The 25,964-nt window shown below is 42.4% G+C and overlaps 1 protein-coding gene, 1 long non-coding RNA gene and 4 other non-coding genes across 7 annotated transcripts; 1 reads left to right on the forward strand and 5 right to left on the reverse strand.

Annotated features, from left to right (window-relative positions):
• Positions 1 to 320: 320 nt before the first annotated feature.
• si:ch211-71n6.4 (Para-nitrobenzyl esterase) lies at positions 321 to 14,125 on the reverse strand. The gene is given in 10 exon segments (NM_001139992.1): positions 321 to 1,587; positions 1,873 to 2,100; positions 3,064 to 3,231; positions 3,675 to 3,733; positions 3,906 to 4,105; positions 4,203 to 4,399; positions 4,688 to 4,795; positions 7,052 to 7,472; positions 12,763 to 13,033; positions 14,078 to 14,125. Coding segments are annotated over 9 exon segments (1,788 nt in total). The 5' UTR covers positions 13,027 to 13,033; positions 14,078 to 14,125; the 3' UTR covers positions 321 to 1,444.
• trnat-agu (transfer RNA threonine (anticodon AGU)) lies at positions 9,952 to 10,025 on the reverse strand. The gene has a single exon. It is a non-coding gene; the product is annotated as a tRNA-Thr (tRNA).
• A 6,407-nt stretch (positions 14,126 to 20,532) lies between the features above and the next one.
• Positions 20,533 to 20,604, reverse strand: trnah-gug (transfer RNA histidin (anticodon GUG)). The gene has a single exon. It is a non-coding gene; the product is annotated as a tRNA-His (tRNA).
• Positions 20,605 to 20,800: 196 nt separating this feature from the next.
• LOC106566408 (uncharacterized) lies at positions 20,801 to 25,336 on the forward strand. 2 transcript variants are annotated; one of them, XR_001319869.3, is made up of 4 exons: positions 20,801 to 21,068; positions 21,344 to 21,417; positions 21,541 to 21,749; positions 24,953 to 25,336. It is a non-coding gene; the product is annotated as an uncharacterized LOC106566408 (long non-coding RNA). The 2 variants fall into 2 exon arrangements; XR_014379984.1 differs by having other exon boundaries at positions 20,815 to 21,038.
• On the reverse strand, positions 20,839 to 20,910 carry trnah-gug (transfer RNA histidin (anticodon GUG)). Its single transcript has one exon. It is a non-coding gene; the product is annotated as a tRNA-His (tRNA).
• Positions 22,388 to 22,459, reverse strand: trnah-gug (transfer RNA histidin (anticodon GUG)). The gene has a single exon. It is a non-coding gene; the product is annotated as a tRNA-His (tRNA).
• Positions 25,337 to 25,964: the final 628 nt, after the last annotated feature.

The raw sequence follows: 25,964 nt of genomic DNA on the forward strand, positions 1-25,964 counted from the left end.
CAGGGGTTGCTAGTGCCCTGCGTTATTCACCTGGCGGTGCTCAACCAATGAATGCCCCACCCACAGGAAACTCCCTGCCATGGCAAGGTGTTGATTCAAACCCAGTCCAAAGGGCACCTCCTGCACACGCCTTAGCTGGATGCGCCACCCGAGAAACCCTGCTTTTAACTTTTAATTGTATTCTACTTTGATTGTATGTTGTATTGCCCCTGCCTTCAAACAAAGTTTCACCTTGGGATAATAAAGATGGGCTTGAACTTGATTCTAGGCTATGAAACATACTGTATATTTGAAATATATATTTTGAAAAAAGACTGAAATCCTTAATTCTTTGTGTGTTTTATTATTTGTAATAGTGCGTGTGAATGACCTGTAATTTTAGGTCATGGCATTATAAAACAGATTACCTGAGTAAAAAAACTAAGAAAAATGTAACGTTGAAATAAGTGCCTATCATAGCGCACATAGTGGAACAAAAGTAGAAATGATCAATAAGACAGCAACAGATATAACTCCCTGTCTGTTTGACAGGAGAAAAGACAGAGCACGAGAGCTTTTGATTGGAGCAACTCTAAACACTAATTACACAAGTAAACACTTCCATGTGCTCTCTCTGTCATCCACAGGCTTTCATCGCTCTCTTCACACATAAAGAACAAGCGCACCATCCCTTGTTCCCAATGAAGTCGGGGCTGTCGGAGATGCTGAAGAAAAGACAGAGTGTGTTACGTTGAGTTAATGAGGCTTGGAGTAGGAAAAAAAACGGTGTGTTGTCAAGTCGAACGAAGATGATTCGGTGGTGACACAGTCTATGCGTGCAGAAAAAGCTTCCTAGCTGTTTCTGTCTGGTTGAATATCCACCACACAGAGACACATTATGGAAAAAGAAGAATAGAGAAACATAACATAGGCTACAGCATAAAAGCCCTTGATAATAAATGTTTCCTCATTGCATACATGTACGACATATACACAACAGATTTCCATAAAAAGTAAAGAGTATGCATCTACATTTAAAATCTTAGTGCAAGTAACGGTAGCTAAAAGTATCAATAATGATAACACATCACAATAATGTCTCCTCTTTCAACATTCTCACAGTCATCTCTACCACAAAACAGAGCAGAAATATAAAAATTACCATTATCTTCTTGCATACCAACATATTCTTCCCTTTTCTCTAAATCTGATACTTTATCCTTGAACAAACCTAAAGGCAAAATACTGTACACACCAAAACTCCCACAATGCATCTACATTTCACCACAGTCACAGAACAGATTCAGTACTAACATCCTTAATTTTGGTCTTCATGGTTTCCATCTTTCTTCACATGTTCCCATTGTTCTAGACAGTTGTTCAATCGTTCTAGGGGTAGATACTGTAACCTAGGTGACCCAGGTGTAGGATTCAGTCCTGTGCAGTAGGAGTTATGGGTGAGGGGTCAGTTGACCCAGGCGTAGGGGTAGAAGCCGTTCTTCTCCCACAGTTGGCAGCGCTCAGCAGAGTAATCATGGACCACAGAGAGGGTATGGTTCAGGAGAGCAGTGGCTGCTGGGTACTCTGACCACTGCTCCGGCATCTTACCTGCAGTAGAGGAGGAGAGAGGGATGGAAAGAACAGAAGAAGAGATGGGGGGGTGGAGAGAACAGAAAGAGAGATGAGGGATAGAGCGAACAGAAGAGAGGAGAGGGATAGAGATATGAGGAAAAGAGATGAGGGATGGAGAAAACAGAAGAGAGGAGGTGAGGGATAGAGAGATGAGGAAAGGTATGTGGTAAATGTCTAATTCCAATGGTCTGAGCTGAATGAACACTGAGTTCAACCAATCTAGAAGAGGTGTTTGTGTTCCTGCCCCTGCCCCTCTCTCACCCTCCTTAGCGAAGTGGACGAGGTGCTCTGTGAGGAGCTTCTGGAAGGCAGTGTCCTGGGCGGAGAGCGGTCCCCCCAACAGTTTCTCTAGACCCCCGAAGAAGGCGAAAGAGTCCAGGCCGTGGAAAGAGAACCGGCTGGGGAACGACCACAGACCCTCTGAGGAGTTGACGGCACGAGATGGAGTGTGTGTCACCACGTACCGATACACAGGACTGTGGAGGGCCGCTGGGAACAAACACACACACACAAAACAAACACACGCACACACACAAGCAGTTCAAAACTCTATCCTATCACTACTGTTCACTAACAGATGAGTGATTACATCAGTGAAGGGTGGACAGGAGGCACTTCCAAAGCATTCTAATAGGTGTTTTCTCTGAACAACTACCTCTCTCTAGAGACCATTCTAATAGGTGTTTTCTCTGAACAACTACCTCTCTCTAGAGACCATTCTAATAGGTGTTTTCTCTGAACAACTACCTCTCTCTAGAGACCATTCTAATTGGTGTCTTCTCTGAACAACTACCTCTCTCTAGAGACCATTCTAATTGGTGTCTTCTCTGAACAACTACCTCTCTCTAGAGACCATTCTAATAGGTGTTTTCTCTGAACAACTACCTCTCTCTAGAGACCATTCTAATAGGTGTCTTCTCTGAACAACTACCTCTCTCTAGAGACCATTCTAATTGGTGTCTTCTCTGAACAACTACCTCGCTCGAGACCATTCTAATAGGTGTCTTCTCTGAACAACTACCTCTCTCTAGAGACCATTCTAATAGGTGTCTTCTCTGAACAACTACCTCTCTCTAGAGACCATTCTAATTGGTGTCTTCTCTGAACAACTACCTCGCTCTAGAGACCATTCTAATAGGTGTCTTCTCTGAACAACTACCTCTCTCTAGAGACCATTCTAATAGGTGTCTTCTCTGAACAACTACCTCGCTCTAGAGACCATTCTAATAGGTGTCTTCTCTGAACAACTACCTCTCTCTAGAGACCATTCTAATAGGTGTCTTCTCTGAACAACTACCTCTCTCTAGAGACCATTCTAATCGCTGTCTTCTCTGAACAACTACCTCTCTCTCTAAAGAGACCATTCAACAACAAAAAAATGCTGTCCATTATCATAGAGTGAATGCTAACCCATTGGCTCACGTGAATCTCCTGGCTGTCAGCGTAGCCTACCTGCAGCCCTCTTGGCCAGGTCATTGTTTGGGCAGGTGACCCTCATGTCCGACACCATCGTGGTGTAGGCCCTCTCTGGGCAGCGGTCAGGAGTGGGGCACAGGGCCGAGCTTGGGTACAGATCCAACGCCTCCTTAGGAAGACCCTCGCTGAAGGGGCTCAGTTTATCTGTGTGGGACACAGACGAGAGGCTTTGGGAAAAGGGCAATATGGTAGCAGGAATAGACTGTAAAAAGCGGCAGGGTTGAAAATATGAGAGACGGGTTTTGGAGAAAAGAGTTGATGCTGGGTTTCAGTGGCCACAAGTGATGAGGGAGATAAGAAGGCCCAGTTTAGCTGGAGCTACTTTCCCATAGCCATAAACTTCCTCAACAGCTCAATGGACTATGATGTAATCACTGTTTTATGTTCGGTCTTAGTTTTCTGTCTGTCTACCTGTTAATGTCTGTTTTTTTTTGTTGTGTGTTTAAAAAAAAATCTCTTACAGGTCTGCGATGTTTGATAATGTGGAGATGAATTTCCTCCTTGGAGAACAATAAAATCAAATCTAAATAAGGCATTTTACAGATTGATCGATATTGACCCCGAGGTTACCGTATTCTTATTCTCACCTGTCACAAACCACCCGTAGTCTCCCCATGTCCACATGGAGATATTCTCATACGGTGGGCTAAAGTGCACACACACAAACACGCACACACACGCGCACGCGCACGCGCACGCACACACACACACACACACACACACACACACACACACACACACGATTACAAAATGAATTGTGTATTTCTAGGACAGCTTCTGTAGATAATAATTTTTTTCAGACCACGCATAATACTTACAAAAAGTCAGTCTCCTGCTCAGTGGTCCCTATGAGGAATGGAACATCGTTGAAGACTCCTCCTTTCTCCCACATCTCAAAGGGAGGGGCTGGGAGGACATGCCCGTCCACCACTGCTACGGGACCCACGAAGCTGTCCTTAGTGGGCAGGTCCATCAGATCATCTGCCCCCCACGACGGGTACTCCTTCCATGGGATGGCCTGGAGCGGAGTGGAGAGAGATAAAGAGAGAGACCCACATGAAGCCCATATCTCCCTAAGGCAGATTTGACAGTTTACGTTGTCGTACTGTCTGTACCCGTAGTATCAGTGTGGTGGAGAGCTTCCGGAGGCAGGCCAGGTCATTGCAGCCAGTCTTGTTCAGGAATAGCAGGTTGTCTGCCTCTGCCTTCTCCAGTGATGCGTTATACTCATAGGAGCCGCTCATATCCACCGCTGCACGAAACAGACCCTTTGCCAGCGGAGACATCATCAGAGTCCACACCGACGTCCCACCTGTGTGTGTGTGTGTGTGTTGAAAGGTGATGGGAAGAGAGTAGACAATGAGGGGAAATTCTAAAAGCAGTTAAGGAAGCTGTGTTCATTCCTTCAGCCAACTATACTGCTACAAGCACATGCTAACATAAAGTAGCATATTTTGTTTTCATCCTTTTAAATGTTCGGTAAAAATGGTTGTATTATAACAAAAAGAAAAAGGTGCACACTAATTAAATGTTCAATCATACTTCATTGACAGTACACTCATGTAGCCCATAGAGGCTTATAATAGCTGGTATTTATTACCTGAGCTTTGACCAAATATGGTGACTTTACTGGGGTCTCCTCCAAACACCTTGATGTTCCTCTGGACCCACTGCAGAGCAGCGATCTGGTCCATGAAGCCATAGTTTCCTGGGGGGGAAACCAATTAGAGATCAAATTCACGTCGAAATACCGCTTTGATGTGGCCTCGTTTTCATATGTCCTAGTTCCTATTTTCAGAAGTTCCATCTAGCCTAGTGTACCTAAAGGTTCCTGGTGTCAATACCCTGAACCCTTTCAGATCAGAAGGGAAATAGGAGGTATTCAGATATAGAACCTTTCTGTTCTCGCCAATGACTGTGCGTGAATGTGAGTGTTGAAAACAATGGCTTTATGCGATTTTATGGGTTGTTCCATATCAAGCTGTATGTGTGTGTGTGTGTGTGTGTGTGTGTGTGTGTGTGTGTGTGTGTGTGTGTGTGTGTGTGTGTGTGTGTGTGTGTAAAGCATAAATGGTGTAGTGACCATGAGAAAGAAAAATATAAACTTTTTACCAAGCAGCGGAGATAAGACAAATAGATTGCATTGGGAAAGTATTCAGACACCTTCACTTTTCCCCCATTTAATTACGTTATAGCCTTTATTCTAAAATGGATTAAATCTTTTTTTTCTCTCTTCAATCTCCAGGCAATACCCCATAATGACAAAGCAAAAACAGGTTTTTAGACATTTTTGCTAATTTATTATAAATAAAAACAGAAATAACTTATTTTCATAAGTATTCAGACCTTTAGCTATGAGAGTCGAAATTTAGCTCAGGTGCATCCTGTTTCCATTGATCATCCCTGAGATGTTTCTACAGCTTGATTGGAGTCCACCTGTGGTAAATTCAATTGATTGGACATGATTTGGAAAGGCACACAACTGTCTATATAAGGTCCCACAGTTGACAGTGCAAGTCAGAGCGAAAAACAAGCCATGAGGTCGAAGGAATTGTCCGTAGAGCTCCGAGACAGGATTGTGTCAAGGCACAGATCTGGGGAAAGGTACCAAAAAATGTCTGCAGCATTGAAGATCCCCAAGAACACAGTGGCCTCCATCATTCTTACATGGAAGAAGTTTGGAACCACCAAGGCTCTTCCTAGCGCTGGCCGTCGGCCAAACTGAGCAATCGGGGGAGAAGGGCCTTGGTCAGGGAGGTGACCAAGAACCCAAAGGTCACTCTAACAGAGCTCCTCTGTGGAGATGGGAGAACCTTCCAGAAAGACAACCATCTCTGCAGCACTCCACCAATCAGGCTTTATGGTAGAGTGGCCAGACAGAAGCCACTCCTCAGTAAAAGGCACATGACAGCACATTTGGAGTTTGCCAAAAAGCGCCTAAAGGACTCTCACACCATAAGAAACAAGATTCTCTGGTCTGATGAAACCAAGATTGAACTCTTTGGCCTGAATGCCTAGCGTCATGTCTGGAGGAAACCAGACACCGTTCATCACCTGGTCAATATCATCCCTACAGTGAAGCATTGTGGTGGCAGCATCATGCTGTGTGGATGTTTTTCAGCGTCAGGATCGAGGGAAAGATGAACGGAGAAAAGTACAGAGAGAGCCTCGATGAAAACCTGCTCCAGAGCGCTAAGGACCTCAGACTGGGGTGAAGGTTCACCTTCCAACATGACAACGACCCTAAGCACACAGCCAAGACAATGCAGGAATGGCTTTGGGTCTGAATGTCTCTGAATGTCCTTGAGTGGCCCAGCCAGAGCCCGATTGAACATCTCTGGAGAGACCTGAAAATAGCTGCGCAACGACGCTCCCCATCAAACCTGACAGAGCTTGAGAAGATCTGCAGAGAAGAATGGGAGAAACTCCCCAAATACAGGTGTGCCAAGCTTGTAACGTCATACCCAAGAAGACTCGAGGCTGTAATCGCTTCAAAAAAGTACTGAGTAAAGGGTCTGAATCCTTATGTAAATGTGATATTTCACAGAAATGTAAAAAAAATGTTTTTCCTTTGTCATTATGGGGTATTGTGTGTAGATTGATGGAAAATAAAACAATTTAATACATTTTAGAAGAAGGCCGTAACGTAACAAAATGTAGAAAAAGTCCAGGGGTCTGAAAACTTTTCGAATGCACTGTATATCACCTCCAGTTATCCAAATCACATTAAAGCTCATTAAATAGATACACAATTTTAAACAACGTCACTGAGAGAGCAAACATAAACATCATGAATATTTCATCACTCTGTTGGTGTTAGAAATAGCTTGTTAAAAGATTAAAACCTTCCTATTATCATATCTTAAATACAACATGATCTATGTCGTGTGAAACTGCTTGAGACATCAAGATCTCGTTTGGCAGTACTGTAAAAACTTTGATGTGCCAACTGCTAGAGACTGACCAGAGGTATTGGTGGGGGAGCCCTCCCTCAGTAGCTCCAGGGCCATGAACCCAAATGCGTTGAGCCTGTAGTTAAAGCTGACATAGACCATCCCTGTCTGGGCTGCCAGCTCCTCTGTGGGCGAGTAGCCCTCCTCTCCTCCACTAAGCATGTGAAGGTAGCCCCCATGGATCCAGACCATGACAGGTAGGGCAGCGTCGGGGCACAGGGTGGGGGTCCACACGTTCAGGAAGAGGCAGCTCTCCTGGCCCATCACCTTCCCCGTGTCGGAGAGCGGCTGCACCTGGGGACACTTGCTGCGGAAGCGGGTGGCATCCCCCACCCCGTTCCCACACCAGGGTTTGGCTGGCGGGGCCCAGCGACGTTCCCCAATGGGGGGAGCAGCGTAGGGGAGGCCCTTGAACGAGTAGGCCCCATTCCTCTGCAATGATAAAGACGACCAATAGTATTTCATTAACTATGAGTGTTCACTGGAGGTAATTCCGTATAAGCCCACATGGTCAAGGCACATGTTACTGAAACATTCCACTCCTTAACCAACTAAGTCACAGCGCCCATAGACATCACATCTGATGCAGGTAAGGTCACCGCCACACGTATTTAAGTCAAACCAGTCTCGTTCATTTATCCCATATCTCTGTCTTGCAAAATCACATCACAAAACAGATGTTATTTACTAATTTTGGAATCGATATGGACACCTTCAATTGTCTAGCAACAGGGTTTCTTATGCTATGTTTTGGGACCCAAAGTGGGCCTGAGTATGTGAGAGGTGGGCAGCGAGATATCAGTAAACATTTGTAGTCACATACTATTTATTCTTAATTTGGGTCATTCGAGGACAGTACATTTTTCATTTGGGTCTCGAGCTGAATAAACTCAAGATCCTCTGACATGGATTCTTAAACTATCGTTTGGGACCCAAAGTGGGCATTAATTTCTTTGGGAAAGGGGGCAGTATTTTCACGGCCGGATAAAAAAACGTACCCGATTTAATCTGGTTACTACTCCTGCATAGAAACTAGAATATGCATATAATTAATAGATTTGGATAGAAAATACTCTAAAGTTTCTAAAACTGTTTGAATGGTGTCTGTGAGTATAACAGAACTCATATGGCAGGCCAAAACCTGAGAAGATTCCATACAGGAAGTGCCCTGTCTGACAATTTGTTGTCCTTCTGTTGCATCTCTATCGAAAATACAGCATCTGTGCTGTAACGTGACATTTTCTAAGGCTTCCATTGGCTCTCTAAAGCCGCCAGAAAGTGGAATGGGGTGTCTGCTGTCTCTGGGCAAAGAACAGCAGCAGAATTTGTATGTGGTCAGCCTGGGCACAGTGACACTGGAGATGCGCGGTCACAAGTCTACTCCATTTTTTTCTTTCAGCCGTTGAATGAATACAACGTTGCCCGGTTGGAATATTATCGCTATTTTACGAGAGAAATAGCATAAAAATTGATTTTAAACAGCGTTTGACATGCTTCTAAGTACGGTAATGGAATATTTTGAAATTTTATGTCACGAAATGCGCTCGCGCGTCACCCTTCGGATAGTGACCTGAACGCACGAACAAAACAGAGCTATTTGAATATAACTATGGATTGTTTGGAACCAAAACAACATTTGTTGTTGAAGTAGAAGTCCTGGGAGTGCATTCTGATGAAGAACAGCAAAGGTAATCCAATTTTTCTAATAGTAATTCTGAGTTTAGGTTGTGCCAAACTTGGTGGGTGTCAAAATAGCTAGCCGTGATGGCCGAGCTATGTACTCAGAATATTGCAAAATGTGCTTTCGCCGAAAAGCTATTTTAAAATCTGACACCGCGATTGCATAAAGGAGTTCTGAATCTATAATTCTTAAAATAATTGTTATGTATTTTGTGAACGTTTATCATGAGTAATTTAGTAAATTCACCGGAAGTTTGCGGTGGGTATGCTAGTTCTGAACATCACATACTAATGTAAAAAGCTGTTTTTTTTATATAAATATGAACTTGATTGAACAAAACATGCATGTATTGTATAACATAATGTCCTAGGAGTGTCATCTGATGAAGATCTTCAAAGGTTAGTGCTGCATTTAGCTGTGGTTTGGGTTTATGTGACATATATGCTTGCTTGGAAAATGGCTGTGTGATTATTTGTGACTATGTACTCTCCTAACATAATCTAATGTTTTGCTTTTGCTGTAAAGCCTTTTTGAAATCTGACAATGTGGTTAGATTAACGAGAGTCTTATCTTTAAAATGGTGTAAAATAGTTGATTGTTTGAGAAAATTTTATTGTGGTAATTGAGTTGGTTTTGTATTTCGCGCCGTGCGATGCTGTTGGCTAGGGGTTCCGCTAGCGGAACGTCTGTCCTCAACAGGTTAACATGTGATAGGTGTGTCGCGAGATATAAGTAAACATTCAGAATCATACACTATTTCTTCATCATTTTGGTCGTTTCGTAGAGTTTCTTAGCTCACACAGTCAGTTTCAACTCAATCAAAATTACAACCTTTTCGAAATAGCAATGAGGTGCCATGCCCCGGATTCGAACCGGGGTTGCTGCAGCCACAACGCAGAGTACTAACCACTATACAATCACGGCAAGTTAACAGAGATTGCTTGTAGAGCCTACTCATGCTCTGACAGAGAGGTGTACAAGCTGGCTAAACTCTTTTCATTTAGCGCTCAAAATGAATAAACTGAAAAACCAGTTGAACTTCAGACAGTTGGTACGTTGTAATTCATTCAAAAAGTTATCCTTTTCCGTGAATTTGGAATATCTAAATTGCACCCTCCTCAAGTCTTCTCTCCTCTCAACACTCCTAATTCTGTTAACCATTGGTTGAGAATAGCTGAGTGCCCTCCACTCTGACCTTTTCCATCAATGTGTTCAATGAACTGCTTGAAAAGGCTCTGCTGAGATTCGAACTCAGGATCTCCTGTTTACTAGACAGGCGCTTTAACCAACTAAGCCACAGCGCCCATAGACATCACATCTGATGCAGGTAAGGTCACCGCCACACGTATTTATGTCAAACCAGTCTCGTTCATTTAACCCATATCTCTGTCTTGCAAAATCACATCACAAAACAGATGTTATTTACTAATTTTGGAATCGATATGGACACCTTCAATTGTCTAGCAACAGGGTTTCTTATGCTATGTTTTGGGACCCAAAGTGGGCCTGAGTATGTGAGAGGTGGGCAGCGAGATATCAGTAAACATTTGTAGTCACATACTATTTCTTCTTAATTTGGGTCATTCGAGGACAGTACATTTTTTATTTGGGTCTCGAGCTGAATAAACTCATGATCCTCTGACATTGATTCTTAAACTACGGTTTGGGACCCAAAGTGGGCATTAACATGTGATAGGTGTGTCGCGAGATATGAGTAAACATTCAGAATCATACACTATTTCTTCATAATTTTGGTCGTTTCGGGGAGTTTCTTAGCTCACACAGTAAGTTCCAACTCAATCAAAATACAACCCTTTCGAAAAGGCAACAAAGTGCCGTGACCCGGATTCGAACTGGGGTTGCTGCGGCCACAACACAGAGTACTAACCACTATACGATCACGGCAAGCTAACAGAGATTGCTTGTTGAGACTACTCATGCTCTGACAGAGAGGTGTACAAGCTGGCTAAACTCTTTTCATTTAGTGCTCGAAATGAATAAACTGAAGAACCTGTTGAACTTCAGACAGTTGGTACGTTGTAATTCTTTCAAATAGTTGTCTTATTCCGTGAATTTGGAATATCTCAATTGCATCCTCCTCACGTCTTCTCTCCTCTCAACACTCCTAATTCTGTTAACCAATTGGTTGACAAAAACAGAGAGCCCTCCACTCTGACCTTTTCCATCAATGTGTTCAATGAACTGCTTGAAAAGGCTCTGCTGAGATTCGAACTCAGGATCTCCTGTTTACTAGACAAGCGCATTAATCCTTTACCATCTTCTATTACAGGGTTCCCCAACTGGCAGTGATCTTGCTTATTCTAATTTTATTGTTGGACATAAATGACTGTAAAAAAATACCAGCAAATCAGCTCCAATTGATTTTAATTTTGGAAATCTGTTTCAAAGTATTCCCATGCATAATAGAGATATACACTCAGTGGACCGTTTATTAGGTACACCCATCTCGGGTCAGACCCCCCTTTTCCTCCAGAACAGCCTGACATCTTCGGGGCGTGGATTATACAAGGTGTCGGAAATGTTCTTTGGTCAATTGGTATCAAGGGACCTAACATGTGCCAGGAAAACATTCCCCACATCAATACACCACCGCAACCAGCCTGTACCGTTGACACCAGGATGGATGGGGCCATGGACTCATGCTGCTTACACCAAATCCTGACTCTGCCATCATTACGACGCAACAGGAATCCGGGATTCGTCGGACCAGGCAATGTTTTTCCATTCCTTAATTGTCCAGTGCCTCCCCACTGGAGATGCTTCTTCTTGTTTTTAGCTGGTAGGAGTGGAACACAGTGTGGCTGTCTTCCGCAATAGCCCAAGCGTGACAGGAACTGGCGAGTTGTGCGTTCCGAGATGCCGTTCTGCTCCGTTATTTGCCTGTTTGTGGCCCGCTTGTTATCTTGCATGATCTTGCCATTCTCCTTTGACCTCTCATCAACGCGCTGTTTTCGCCTACAGGACTGCCACTGACTGTTTTTTTGTTTGTCGTACTATTCTCGGTAAACCCTAGACACTGTCGTGCTTGAAAAGCCCAGGAGGCCGGCCGTTTCTGAGATACTGGATCCGACGCGCCTGGCACCGACGATCATATCACGCTCAAAGTTGCTTAAGTCACTAGTTTTGCCCATTCTAACGGTCAATCGGACCACTGAGTGTACTGTATATGTTGCATAGGATTGAAGCTAAACATCTGTGGCCTTGCTGCAGCTGGATCAGATGACCCTGTGCGTTCTGAGTTGCTGTTCTGCACACTATTTTTGTATGGTGCCGTTATTTGCCTGTTTGTGGCCCGCTTCGACTTCTCTCATCAACAAGCTGTTTTCGCACACATGACTGCCACTGACTAGATGTTTTTAGTTTTTCGCACCATTCTCTGCGTTACCCTAGACACTGTGGTGCGTGACAAGCCCAGGAGGCCGGGCCATTTCTGAGATACTGGAACCGGTGTGCCTGGCATCCTTCACTCGTTTTACCCATTCTAATGCTCAACCGAACAGTAACTGAATGCCTCGATGCCTGTCTGCCTGCTTCATATAGTAAGCCACGGCCACGAGACTCACTGTCTGTAGGAGCTAACCATTATCGTGAACGGGGTGGTGTACCTAATAACCTGGCCACTGAGTGTATGTGATCGTATACAAATGTAAGCAAGGTTTGAAATAATTATGTTTTAGTCAAATATTATATCCGTTTGGGCTTCTTGCGGTCAATTTGCAGTTTACAAATGATTTGTAATTATATTCCAGCCCTGTGACCATCTGCTGAATAAAAAAAATAAACAGCCTGCGGCTGAATCTAATTGATGATCCCTGTTCTATTAGGTCTCGATGCTCTTTACATTGTAGGCATATGGAGGAGAAACCATACAGTACAGTTGGTTCAAAATGTTCAATATGGCTGAACATAGTTTTTTTTTTTTTTGTAAAGCTGAATATTGTTGTTTTTATAAATAAAGTTTGATTTGATCGTTGTTCTATTTGTACTCTTTCCACCAACAATGTGCAGACATCAACCCACCTGTCTCCCCTGGAACTCTCCACAGTCAGTAGTGACCTGGGCAGAGCCAGGGGGCAGAGTCTGGGCCACGTAGGCCAGGTACCCAGCCAAGGTGAGCAGGGATAGCACTCCCAGGCAGACGAGGAAGATGCAGCGTCTGGACAGGACCAGGAATGGGCTGACGTAGTGTCTGCGACGCACATACTGCACCTCCTCCTCTCCTTCCTCTTGTACCAGATAACGGTACTCTGTCCCCTCAGGGACCTCAAACACGTCCTCATTCATCTTGACTCTATGAGGGAAGCACACAGGGGAGATCAGTGCAGAGCAGGGACTTGCACAGTAGATTAGGACAATAAGGCAGTTTTAGGACAACATGCAGGATTAGGGTCAATTCCAATTCAGTTTTATTTAACCTTTATCCAGGTTAGTGTCATTGAGATACAATCTATTTTTCAAGAACTCTCTTCATGGGACAAATAATGGAGTAACTCATGAAGTGAAGAATTTGCCATTCATTTGAATTACACACCATCCCAAACGAACCCCTAGCCCCCATAAACTAATATGGCTAGCCCCCTACCAAAACACTCTTTTTTATGGCCTCTTGTCATCTGAGAGTATCCAAGATACACAATAATAACGCTATCACTAGTGTACTTGACAAGTAGCAGACGGTTTATAATGTGTTTTTAATGGGTTAATAGGTAGCATAGTAAATTGATGATAAATAATCTATAACTGTATGGCTAATTGATATGTCAAAGCCAATGTAAATTAGATGAAGAATAGTATTTAGAACAATCGAGACAATGTATGAGTGTACTGGATTTCCTTATTAGGGAATGTCCCTTTTCATCCAGAAAGCTACATTAGAAATGGAGTGTAAGGTTCATCCACAATAGCTAAGACTTCAGGTGACGCCTATGAGAGCGAATTTCCTTATTGCATTGTTAGAGGATGAAGCGCGCAGTTAATAGCAGAAATGCTGGTTTCCCACGTCCTGTGAAACAATGTTGCAATCGTTCATCGCCACACCATACTCCCAAAGAAGGAAAAACTAAAATCACCTCATTACAAAATTGGGTTATTTATTTAAAGATGATAGTAGTTTCATGCATGGCAATGATGATAAACAATATTATTATTAAGGCAGGATTTCGAACTGCTTTTAAAGGCTCATTTGACTTGTCTCATGAATGCCTACCGTTAAACTCCACGAAACAATGTAAACAAACTTGATAAGCATCAACTTCTATTGTAGTCTAGAAAAACACTACAAGTCTAAAATACCGTTTATAGAAATGTTGCCATAACGTATACAATGATCACTTACAATATTCAATCCAGTTGTTCAAAAACAACTTTTGACGCAGCTACTGTGTGTGATCCCTCAACTAAAAATGGCTGCTGGGTAACAACTTGTTTTTTCTTCTCATTTAAAGGGGCAGCTTACATTATAAGGGGATGTCTATAGCACATTTATGACTTCATAAATGGAACACATTCAGAGGTTAAAAAAAGTGCACAATTGTCATACTTGAGTAAAAGTAAAAATAACCTTAATAGAAAACGACTAAAATAAAGTACAAATAAAGTAAAGTACAGATACCGGCCAAAAATTACTTAAATAGTACTTTTACTTTACAGTTAACCTTTTTTAAACTAAGAAAGTCAGTTAAGAACAAATTCTTATTTTCAACGACCAGTCAAAACTAGACAACGCTGGGCCAATTGTGCACTGCCCTATGGGAGTCCCAATCATTGTTTTGAAACAGAGTGTCTGTAGTGACACCTCAAGCACTGAGATGCAGTGCCTTAGACCTCTGCGCCACTCGGGAGCCCAAATTTACTAATGTACTTTACACCACTGAACACATTCCTTATAATTTCTCAATCTGTGTGAAAGGCGTGAAGAATCAGCTGGGACTAAATGGTCTGATTTCCCCCCAACAATTACCAAATAGTTCGCCCCTCATATAATTTGCTACTGTATACAAGTCTGCTATGAATTTCTGTCACGTATACTCCAAGTCTTAGTCACATATCAATCCATTTCAATCATTAATCAACACATTAAACAATATTCTCCGTAACATAGACACCTCCTACAGCAGGGCTCTCCAACCCTGTTCCTAGAGCGTTACCGTCCTGTAGGTCTTTTACTCCAACACTAATCCAGCGCACCTGATTCTAATAATTAGCTGGTTGATGAGCTGAATCGGGTTAGTTACAACTGGAGATGAAGTGAATACCTAAAGGAGGGTTGCTCTCCAGGAACAAGGTTGGAGAGCTTGTCCTACAGTGTCTCTACCACAGCCAGCATTACAGGAAATATAGTGAGATCAATACAGATCAATAGCGTAGGCAGCCAACTTCTTGGTTGATTGATTTACAATCAGGGTCGGCTCCAAGCGGTCGCTTAAAGGGCCCCGTCTGGAGGTGCCCAGTCGGGGTCTCAACTTACTACTGAGAGTTAGAATAGTAAAATACACAAGGTGCAATTTCGAAATGTGGTTGTGCAATAGTAGTTTCTCTCTTTTTATGCCAGTCACTCAATTAGCTGACAATTAGCCATGTACATTTTTTAATTCGTAGTTAGTATAGCCAGCTATCTAAACTTGTAGTTATCAGGGTCCGAATACCGACAGGGCAGGCGGGGGCCCTGACCTCAAGGGGGCCCCCATTGATTTTGTTAGTCATTCTCACTTAGATATCATATTAACATGGCATAAGTTATGGTGAAATGTGTAGAATTGTAGGAATTTTGCCTTAAAGGCCCCCACCAGAGTGCAATGCCGCCCCTATTTCAACTTAATCCCTGTCCTATAGCGGAAATTCTTGTTTAGGTTCCACCTCCGAAAAATGACACAGGCAGCTAATACATATTCCCAAATTGGGGGTGGGAACGTTGTGGTGATTTCCACGTGGAGTGGAGAAATAACAACATGCAGGGCACTGACTGCTGTCAGTGTAGCTAGCTAGCATGCTAATCTTTTTCTAGCTATGTTATCTGTTGTTGCTACCCCGTATTTAAAAGATTAGCCAACTGGCTAGGCTATGGCTGGTTATGGAGCTGGAGTTGTCATAAGAATTTAGGGAAACCTTTGGTAGTCTGCTGACAGGATATTCAGCTGTGCTACAGCAATGCCAAGTCAGTCCATGAACATGACATGGTTCTCACAGCTAGGGGAAGTGAAATTATATGCTACAATCACTTTGCTCGTGATGCACGCCGCAAACAATTTGTAACAACACCCTGAGTGCATCGGACACAAAATAAAACTCCAGTTAAAATGTAACAAAAGCACAAAATAGATAAACAAGTTTGTGGAATTTTCTTTCGCGGGCGCCTTTTCATTATAGGACAGACACTTCATAGAATAGAGATAATCAAAGCAGTGGAATGTGGTCAAAAGCATTCATCTTGGGGTTACAGGGGGAGCGGAGTTCCAAAATGCAATCATATCACACGCAGTGGTGATTTAAACATGTAAATCTTGGTGGGGCAAACTCATCAAATATTTTTAGATGCATGCCAGCAAAGCCACTACACAACACTAAACAATACATTAATTCGCTATAATGGTGATAAACGGTGCCCACAAACTGTTAGGGCCTACATAAAGCTGTCTCAACAGCAGAGCTTTCTTTTCAGCACCATAGAGTGAATCCTTACCATCGCTACACCTGGTTATCAGCGGAGCCTTGTCTGGCAGCAACACAGTTCATTCAGCCTCATTTACTGCCTTTTTAAAAACATAGCTGATATGGCTGACTTACTTAAACAAATTTGGTTTCTACTGACAATTGAGATGTTAGCAAGCTAGTACGGACGTAGTCAATATAACTATTTGTTCAGCACTTTTGAAATGTACAGCGACAGAATTCAGAACACGGGCTGTTCTTACAGTATTTTCCCTGTACACCAAGTCAGAACCGTAGGACAAATAAAGGTGGCATATAAGCAGCCAATGAAAGCTCTTACAATATTCAATGATTATATTTCTCTAAAACAGTCTACAGGCTACAGGCTACATGTGTACCATTAAGTCAGAACGGTAGCCTAAGTTAAGAGGGGAAATGGGGCCAAATTATTATGGTGAGGCACATTGGCTACTAACAGCTCACTACACAACATACACTTAGTATTACTTTTTTACATGCTGACCACACCGTTCAAGTCGTGTGAGCGAGCGTTGCAAAATAAATGTATTCATACATGTTATTCAATCATTGTACCCACACGGCTGCAGGCGTCTGCATGGCCAGGCGCCCGCAGCCGGCCTCTCCCATCCCCTCATTGGTTTTGAGGAGCATATACCCACGTGCCATCTACTCATTGGTTTTTACGAGCATATACCCACATGGGTGATTGAAAGATGAACTTAGGTCCACACTCTGGTCGGGTGTAGTAATGCTGTAAAGTTGGTTGCCAACTGCCATATAAAGTCCAAAGAAGAAAAAGAAGCCTGAAGGAAGAGAGATGATGATAATTGAATTTGGTTTTTATCTGTGAATTAATTGTCAGAGTAGAGGACCTTGCGCATTTCAGGTAAAATAACAACCCAGTGTTTATATACCAGGACGAACTAGCTAGCAACAGCAAACTAGCTAGCTAAATTGCCATAAATGTTTCATGCTTTTTGACCTGTCCCCAAATTAATATAATTGGTTCAGAGTTTGTTTTGATATTTCAACCTGCGTGTCCTGATCGCTTCTGGTGTGGGTGAACAAAATCAACCTGTGTGGGTGCGGTTTGGTCAGCATGTTAGCTACATTATACATATCTTATCGGTATATTACATCATTATGCAGCAACATACAAGACATTTTTGGACTCACCTTGTTGTTCTGTGCTCACTTGAACAGGAAGGTGGTGTGGCGGTCTTTCTTGTGTGCAAATTTTGTCATCAAACTTTGTAATCAAAGTCTGGCATTCTCTGGATTTATGGTGCATTCAAGACAACTGGGAACTCAGAAAAAATCAAAGGTTGAATCATGATGTCAGTAATCTTCAGGTAGGAGCTCTAGAAAGAGGCCAGAGTTCCCAACTTGCAATTTTGAGTTGGATGACTGTTCAAAACTTGTTTTCCCAGTCTGAGCTAATTCTTTTCTGAGTTCCCAGTTGTCTTGAACTCACTGAAGTCTGAGATTCCCCAGTTCTGAGTTTCCAGGTGTTTTATTATTTATTATTTTTTCTACCCCTTTTTCATGGTTTTCAAACTGGAGTTACAGTCTTGTCCCATTGTTGCAACTCCCATACGGACTCGGGAGAGGCAAAGGTCAAGATCCATGCGTCCTCCGAAACACAACCCAGCTTCTTGACACAATGCCTGCTTAACCCAGAAGCCAGCCACACCAATGTGTCAGAGGAAACACCGTATACCTGGCGACTGTGTCAGCATGCATTGCGCCCGGCCCACTAGAACACAATGGGACAAGAACATCCATGCCGACCAAACCCAGACAACACTGGGCGAATTGTGTGCAACCCCATGGGGTCTCCCAGTCACAGCCAGCTGCGACAGAGCCTGGCCTTGAACCAGGATCTCTAGTGGCACAGCTAACAATGCAATGCAGTGCCTTAGACCACGGCACCACTCGGGAGTATGATGTTGATAGTATGATGTTGATAGTATGATGTTGAAATGATTAGTCCAATCAAAGCTATAGTAGATTTAATGTGATTAGATGTCATTTTATCTGTGGCCTATGACTTTGAGCCTTCTTGGATGGGCACAGCACCCAAGAGGCTTGCATTTTCAAGCTCTCCCCATAGATTTTGCGGTGAAGTAGTGTGACAGAAGTGACAGAACACTGAGCCAATCACCGCGCAACTAGAGAACATTACTCCTTGCTGTCCCCAGTCCACCTGGCTGTGCTGCTGCTCCAGCTTCAACTGTTCTGCCTGCGGCTATGGAACCCTGATCTGTTCACCGGATGTGCTACCTGTCCCAGACCTGCTGTTTTCAACTCTCTAGAGACAGCAGGAGTGGTAGACTCTGAATGATCGGCTATAAAAAGCAAACTGACATTTACTCCTGAGGTGCTGACCTGTTGCACCCTCGACAACCACTGTGATGATTATTACTTGACCCTGTTGGTGATATATGAACATTTGAACATCTTGACCATGTCCTGTTATAATCTCCACCCCTCATAGCCTGGTTCCTCTCTAGGTTTCTTCCTAGGTTCTGGCCTTTCTATGGAGTTTTTCTTAGCCACCGTGCTTCTACACCTGCATTGCTTGCTGTTTGGGGTTTTAGGCTGGGTTTCTGTAAAGCACTTTGTAACATCAGCTGATGTAAGAATGGCTTTATAAATACATTCGATTGATTGATTACCACCCCCTACACTCCATATTTTCCACTGTCTGCCCCACCACCACAGAAAGCACTGAGCTATGCTGAAACACCTGCATTTTGTAGCTGCCTTACTAAAGAAAGCAAAAAAGAGACCATATTTGTATGCAGCTTTATTAACTCAATGGTTTATGATTGTTTTGTTTTTTTTACATTGTTTGCAAACTGATATGTGACACGTATTAATGCCAATAACAAACAAAACAAGTGCACTGAATGAGGAGTCGCCACTGATCACTAACAATTTTACCATTTATAAAATGGTCATATTTTTATTTATTTATAGAGACTAGCTAAAAAATAAGTTATATTTTGTTGGTAAAAAAGTGGAGGTGAAAAAACAAGTGTGCACTTTTTATTTTAATTTGCTCCATGGATCAGGCAGCCAAGTGTAGGACAAGGCAAAAAGCTGTGACTCAGCCAAAGATGATCTATTATATTGCTCAGCTAAGTGGCGACTCGTGAGAAGGAAGGACTTCGCAGGTGTTTCTGATTATCAAACAAACCCATGCTGGTGGGTAGTAGCGTTCAAATAAAACGTAGATTGAAAAGTAGTAGCATGTCATATCATAGGGGAAACATACGGCATTGGCACGGATTTCCCACTTCAACCCCAAATATATCATACCTTGACTAAAAGGAAAACTTGTTGATTTAAATCATTGTGTAGCATCATGGGTAAGCTATGGACATTGTCTTTCAGCTGGTAAAATTTACATTTCCGTCCTTGTGAGCATTAAAACAGCAGAAGGGTTTTGACTAGATTGGATACATTTTTTTTTGTCAGATTTGACTTTTCGTAGCAGGTTAGAATTTATGTAGCAGTTTAGGATAATTAACGTAGCAGGTTAGGAGAATTGGGTTAAGGTGCTTTCTAGTCGTTCAGCTTGTCATTATTTTTTTATTTTATATTATGTTTGTGTAGTAAATATTTTAGCTTTTATATATATATATATAAAAAATTCCTGTTAATTAAGTACGTTGCGTTGCATTCCATGTCTGAAATGTGCTGTATAAATGAAGCTTGATTTGATTTGAAACTGGAAAATTAGCTGAACGCCTTCATGACTGACAGTCCATACTGTATATTTTGCATTGCATCGACCTAACTTTTTCAATCCATTTCTCCTTATGTATGTTCAAAAAAAATTTGAGTACCCACACGGTTATCTGGGCTAAAGATGGGTACATAGCCTGCATATTAGCTAGCTGTTCCCCCACACTTGTTGTTACTAATTTAGTTAATTTACAGGTTTGTCTGTCATTCTTTGTCCACTGCTATCTTATGTGATAATGTTCGCTGGTTAGTCAACCCCCAAAAGGGATAAATATCAGAATTACATAATTAACCAGCCAGACAGTCAGTTTACCATCAATCAACGCTTCAAAAACAGAGCCCTTATGCCGTGACATTGTGTATTCGCAATGCCGTGACCCGGATTCGAACCGGGGTTGCTGCGGCCACAACGCAGAGTACTAACCACTATACGATCACGGCGAGCTACCAGGGCTTGTGTGATGGGCGGAGATTTGGGGCTATTCAAACCTGCACGCACAGCCATGCAACGACATAGGCATTATCGTGAAGCGCGATTGCGGGTGGTTAGGAACCGGTATCTCGAGTTTACCTAACGGGGGGAAAAAATAGAAATAGACCTACTTATAATGTAGTTAGCAAGGTACCTCTAATAATGAAAAAGAACCCTTATGCCGTGACATTGTGTATTCGCAATGCCGTGACCCGGATTCGAACCGGGGTTGCTGCGGCCACAACGCAGAGTACTAACCACTATACGATCACGGCGAGCTACCAGGGCCATGCCCCGTTAGGGAGACGTAGGGATCTTAAATGAAACCTACAGTGACGTGGAGTAGCGTTCAAGCAGAGATATCTTAGTTTATGTTTTGTCTCTCACATGACATGTAACGCAAGTAATCATAATATTATCTGTCCAAGTCTTTGTAAGATGTATTTTTGTTAAATTCATTCTCTTTTGAAATATATATTCTGCTACTATACAAACAGTATAGCTTATCGACAAACTACTGTTTTTATAGCAAGCAAGCTATTGCAGCAAGTAGGTCTAACGTTACTGATGTTAGCAGAATGTATCTTTCCACGCAACATAAATGAATATATATATAACGTACCCACCATGTTTGCTATATGCCAAATAGCTGTTTTATAGTAGTTTGACTGGCTAACCATTGCTCTCTCTTCTCCGTCATTTTCCCAGGATGATTCTCCAGAGCTGTGAATAATGAATCGTAAACTTAACCCTATACTCTGCTGCCAGTGGACGTCTGGCAGGTTAGGAAATGCCAGTATGTTTGCCTGTTCTTCCTGTCCCATATGCACAGTGACTATACTGTGGGCCTGAACTAGACCTGGACCAACAGACCCATCTTTCTCTTCTCTTTTCCCTGTGTTCAGGTCAGAGACTGATAGATCCATCCTCTGGAGTTGGGGGAACCCAATATGTTGCCCCTGGATGATATAAACAAGGAGAGGTTGACCGTCACCCTCATGGATGCTAATCATTGTCCAGGGGAGGGCATGTTCCTATTCCAAGGATACTTCGGAACCATACTCTACACTAGCAGAACACTGTATTCCACTGTACCACACAATACTCTACAGGGGTCAGTACTAACTCTATTCTACTACACCATACACAATACACTGTTGAGTCTCTCTCTAGTCTTAACTAGTCAACAATGGTATTTAGCCACATTTTCTACATCAAGGCAACGGCATGCTTGAGTAGTCTAATATCTACCCCTCACACACAAGCCCTGGTAGCTTGCCGTGATCGTATAATGGTTAGTACTGCTCATGGCATTGCGATTCACGGCATGAGGGTGCTTTTTGATTGAGTTAAACTGAGACTCAGCCATATGATGTTACCATGAGCAGCTCTGCAGATCAGCACAAGGGCAGGCTATCACAGAGTATCAGCCCATGCGTAGCTTCGGGACGTAGCGGAGAAGTTTTCGTTTTGTGCTTCAATGCTCTTAGTTGTTGCCAAAATTGACCCGATATAGCTGTTCACTTTGTGACTCTGCCTTTAAACTGTAGCCAACGAAACGAAATGTATAGTATGGTACCCTACACTGGTATCAATCTCTGCTTATTTAATGTTATAATGACAGAGGTATAATAATACTTTTTTCACCAGTACAATCTCTGCTAAATTCACTCTAGTTCACTCTAGTTATTCAGTTTAGTTCACCCTGCTTATTCAAAAAGAGCCCTTATGCCATGACATTGTGAATTTCAATGCCGTGACCCGGATTCGAACCGGGGTTGCTGCGGCCACAACGCAGAGTACTAACCTCTATACGATCACGGCGAGCTACCAGGGCTTATATATGTGGAGGTGAAATCGATCTACTCAAGCAGGCCTTCACTGTGACGTGGCTAAGGTAGCTAAATTCCAAAGTCTAACGTTACACTTTGATGCCAGTTAGATTACAGTTAGTGCTTGTGTGTCTGTGGGAGATATTGGGTTATTCAAGCATGCAGTGACGTGGACAGGCAGAGTTGACTTTTTGGCTTTCCGCTCAAGGGGTCTCCACAAGCCCTGGTAACTCGCCATGATCGTACAGTGGTTAGTGCTCTGTGTTGTGGCCGCAGAATCCGGGTCACGCCAATTTGATACACAATGTTACGGCAAAAATTCCCCTTTTGAATGACTCAAAGTACTAACTGTGTAATCTAAAATATAAACACAACATGTAAAGTGTTGGTCCCATGTTTCATGAGCTGAAATAAAACATCCTGGTCTACAGTCTATGACTTAGGTGGCTGGAGTCTGACAATTCTTTGGGCCTTCCTCTGACACCGCCTGGTATAGAGATCCTGGATGTCAGGAAGCTCGGCCTCAGTGATGTACTGGGCCATACGCACTACCCTCTGTAGCAACTTGCAGTCGGATGCCGAGCAGTTGCCATACCAAGCGGTGATGCAGCCAGTCAAAATGCTCTCAATGGTGCAGCTTTAGATATTTTTGAGGATCTGAGGTCCAATGCCAAATCTTTTCAGCCTCCTGAGGGGAAATAGGCATTGCCGTGGCCTCTCCTGTTAACTAGACAGGTGCTTTAACCAACTAAGCCACAGCACCTCGTAGAGTGAAATCATTGTCTGAGCTAGAACACCCAAAAGGGCAGGAGCCTTGCTCCTATTTATGTAGCCTTTGGCAGCTTGATTTTCAAGTACACCCCTTGGACAAGATGCCTCTGTTGTATTTTTTCCTAAATTCCCTTTTCTATATTTTTTATGGACTTTCGAGGTTTCTGTTTTTTGAGGTTTTTTTTCAGGTTTTCGGGCCACAAAAGCACACTTAAAAAACAAAAGTAAAAACCAACTAAATTGGATGTTCTAAGTCCACACAACAATGCTTGAACCACATCAGGAGACCGCGGCAACACTTACAACATTTACATTTACATTTTTAGTCATTTAGCAGACGCTCCTATCCAGAGCGACTTACAGTAGTGAATACATACATTTCATTTCATGCATTTAAAAAAATAAATATTAATTTGTACTGGCCCCCCGTGGGAATCGAACCCACAACCCTGGCGTTGCACACACCATGCTAAGGTTCCATTTATAAAGAGTTTAGAGGGGTTATAATTACATTATTAACGATTGTTTAATCATTTGTAAATGCCGTATATACCATTAATAACATTTATATCGCATTGGTCAAAATAGTGCAATAACTGGTCAGTGTTTGCCAAATTGTGAGCTAATGTTTACCTCCAGGTATTAACCGTTTATAAATGCACTTACAAATGCTTATAAGATTAACCCTTATGTATCATCATGCAACCTTATTTTCAATAGTTGAACAATAGTTATTTTCTCACTTTGTGGGTGTATTGCGTTAGTGCTCTGTCACAGGAACAGAAGAGGTTGGTTTTCAATGATGTGTCTTGACCCACCTTTGAAACCCTGATGCCCAGTGGCCAAATTGACTTCCAGGACATTATTCAATCATCATTCCTAACATATGACCCCTTAACAGATTATAGCAACATTACTTCGCACTTCTCTGCGGTAGTCTAAGTATGCTGAACGCTCTGGTGTGAAAGGGTAACCGTAATACCTTTTGGTTGGTGAAAGAGTGGAGTAGGTATCCTCTCACAATGTTGAATGTTTTGGTCTTCATTCATTGACTGAACATGTTTAACAAAGTGTTGAATCTTCTCATGTATGTAGTGATTAGTACCAAATACTGCCTATAAGTCCAATCAAAAGTAATTGCTCACATACACATGGTTAGCAGATATTAATGTGAGTGTAGAGAAATGCTTGTGCTTCTAGTTCCGACACTGCAGTAATATCTAACAAGTAATCTAACAATTCCACAACAACTGCCTAATACACAACTACCTAATAAGTAAGGGATGGAATAACAATATATACATATGGATGCACGATGGCCGAGCGGCATTGGCAAGATGCAATAGATGTTATGAAATACAGTATATACATGTGAGATTAATAAATGGATCACTAGTCACTTTAATAATGCCACTTTAATAATGTTTACATATCATGCATTACTCAAGTGGCCAATGATTTCAAGTCTGTATGTAGGTAGCAGCCTCTCTGTGTTAGTGATGCTTGTTTAACAGTCTGATGGCCTTGAGATGGAAGCTGTTATTCAGTCGCTTGGTCCCAGCTTTGATTCACCTGTACCGACCTCGCCTTCTGGATGGTAGCGGGGTGAACAGGCAGTGGCTCAGGTGGTTGTTGTCCTTGATGATCTGGTATGTCTAAGCTCTTGAGTGAACTATCACATAATCAATAAATGATTTACCCACATGTATAACAGCATCATGCTGTGGGGATGTTTTTCAACGGCAGGGACGAGGGAAAGATGAATGAAGTAAAGTACAGCGAGATCCTTGATGAAACCTGCTCCAGAGCACTCAGGACCTCACAATGGGTTGAAGGTTCACCTGCCAACATGACAACGACCCTAAGCACAAAAAATCCTGCCAAGAGTGTGCAAAGCTGTGATCAATGCAACTTTGAAGTGTGGCTACTTTGAATGATCTAAAATATATTTTGATTTGTTTAATTCTTTTTTTGGTTACTACATGATTCCATATATGTTATTTAATAGTTTTGATCTATTCACTATTATTCTACATTGTAGAAAATAGTAAAAATAAAGAAAAACCCTTAAATGAGTAGGTGTGTCCAAACTTTTGACTGGTACTGTATGTTTAAAAAAAATGATTAAAGTGTTAATGTTGACATTGAATTGCTATTTATGGCTCCTGTACAAAGTTACTCAGTCAAATACTGTATTTTCCAGCGCTGATGGATAACGTCTCCCAATAGCTTGTAATTACAACACTTGGCCAGATGGAGGCAGTAGAGGGCTAATAGATTGAATATGTTCTGGTGTTTCCCCAGTAGCTTGTAATTGCAACACCTGACCAGAAGGTGGCAGTAGAGTCACACGAGTGAATATGTTCTGTTGTTTCCCCAGTAGCTTGTAATTACAACACTTGGCCAGAAGGAGGCAGTAGAGGGATGAGAGTGAATATGTTCTGGTGTTTCTCCAGTAGCTTGTAATTGCAACACTTGGCCAGAAGGAGGTGTGCTGTTAGAGTAAGGTATTTTCTGGTGTTTCAGTAAGGCAGCCAAGTCTCGAAGCTCCTCCAACATTGACTTGAATGAATTGAAAATGAATATGTTTCACAGAGTATGCATGGGTGGACAGATTAAGACATACAAACCATGAGTATGTCAAATGAATGGCACACCATACAGCACTAGATCTGCTGCTATTCATATCTGTTATATAACCTGAAGCTGTGTTATTTCTCCTTCCC

The sequence above is a fragment of the Salmo salar genome, chromosome 13, assembly GCF_965601325.2.
Source record: "Salmo salar chromosome 13, fSalSal1, whole genome shotgun sequence".
Classification (NCBI taxonomy): Eukaryota; Metazoa; Chordata; class Actinopteri; order Salmoniformes; family Salmonidae; genus Salmo; species Salmo salar.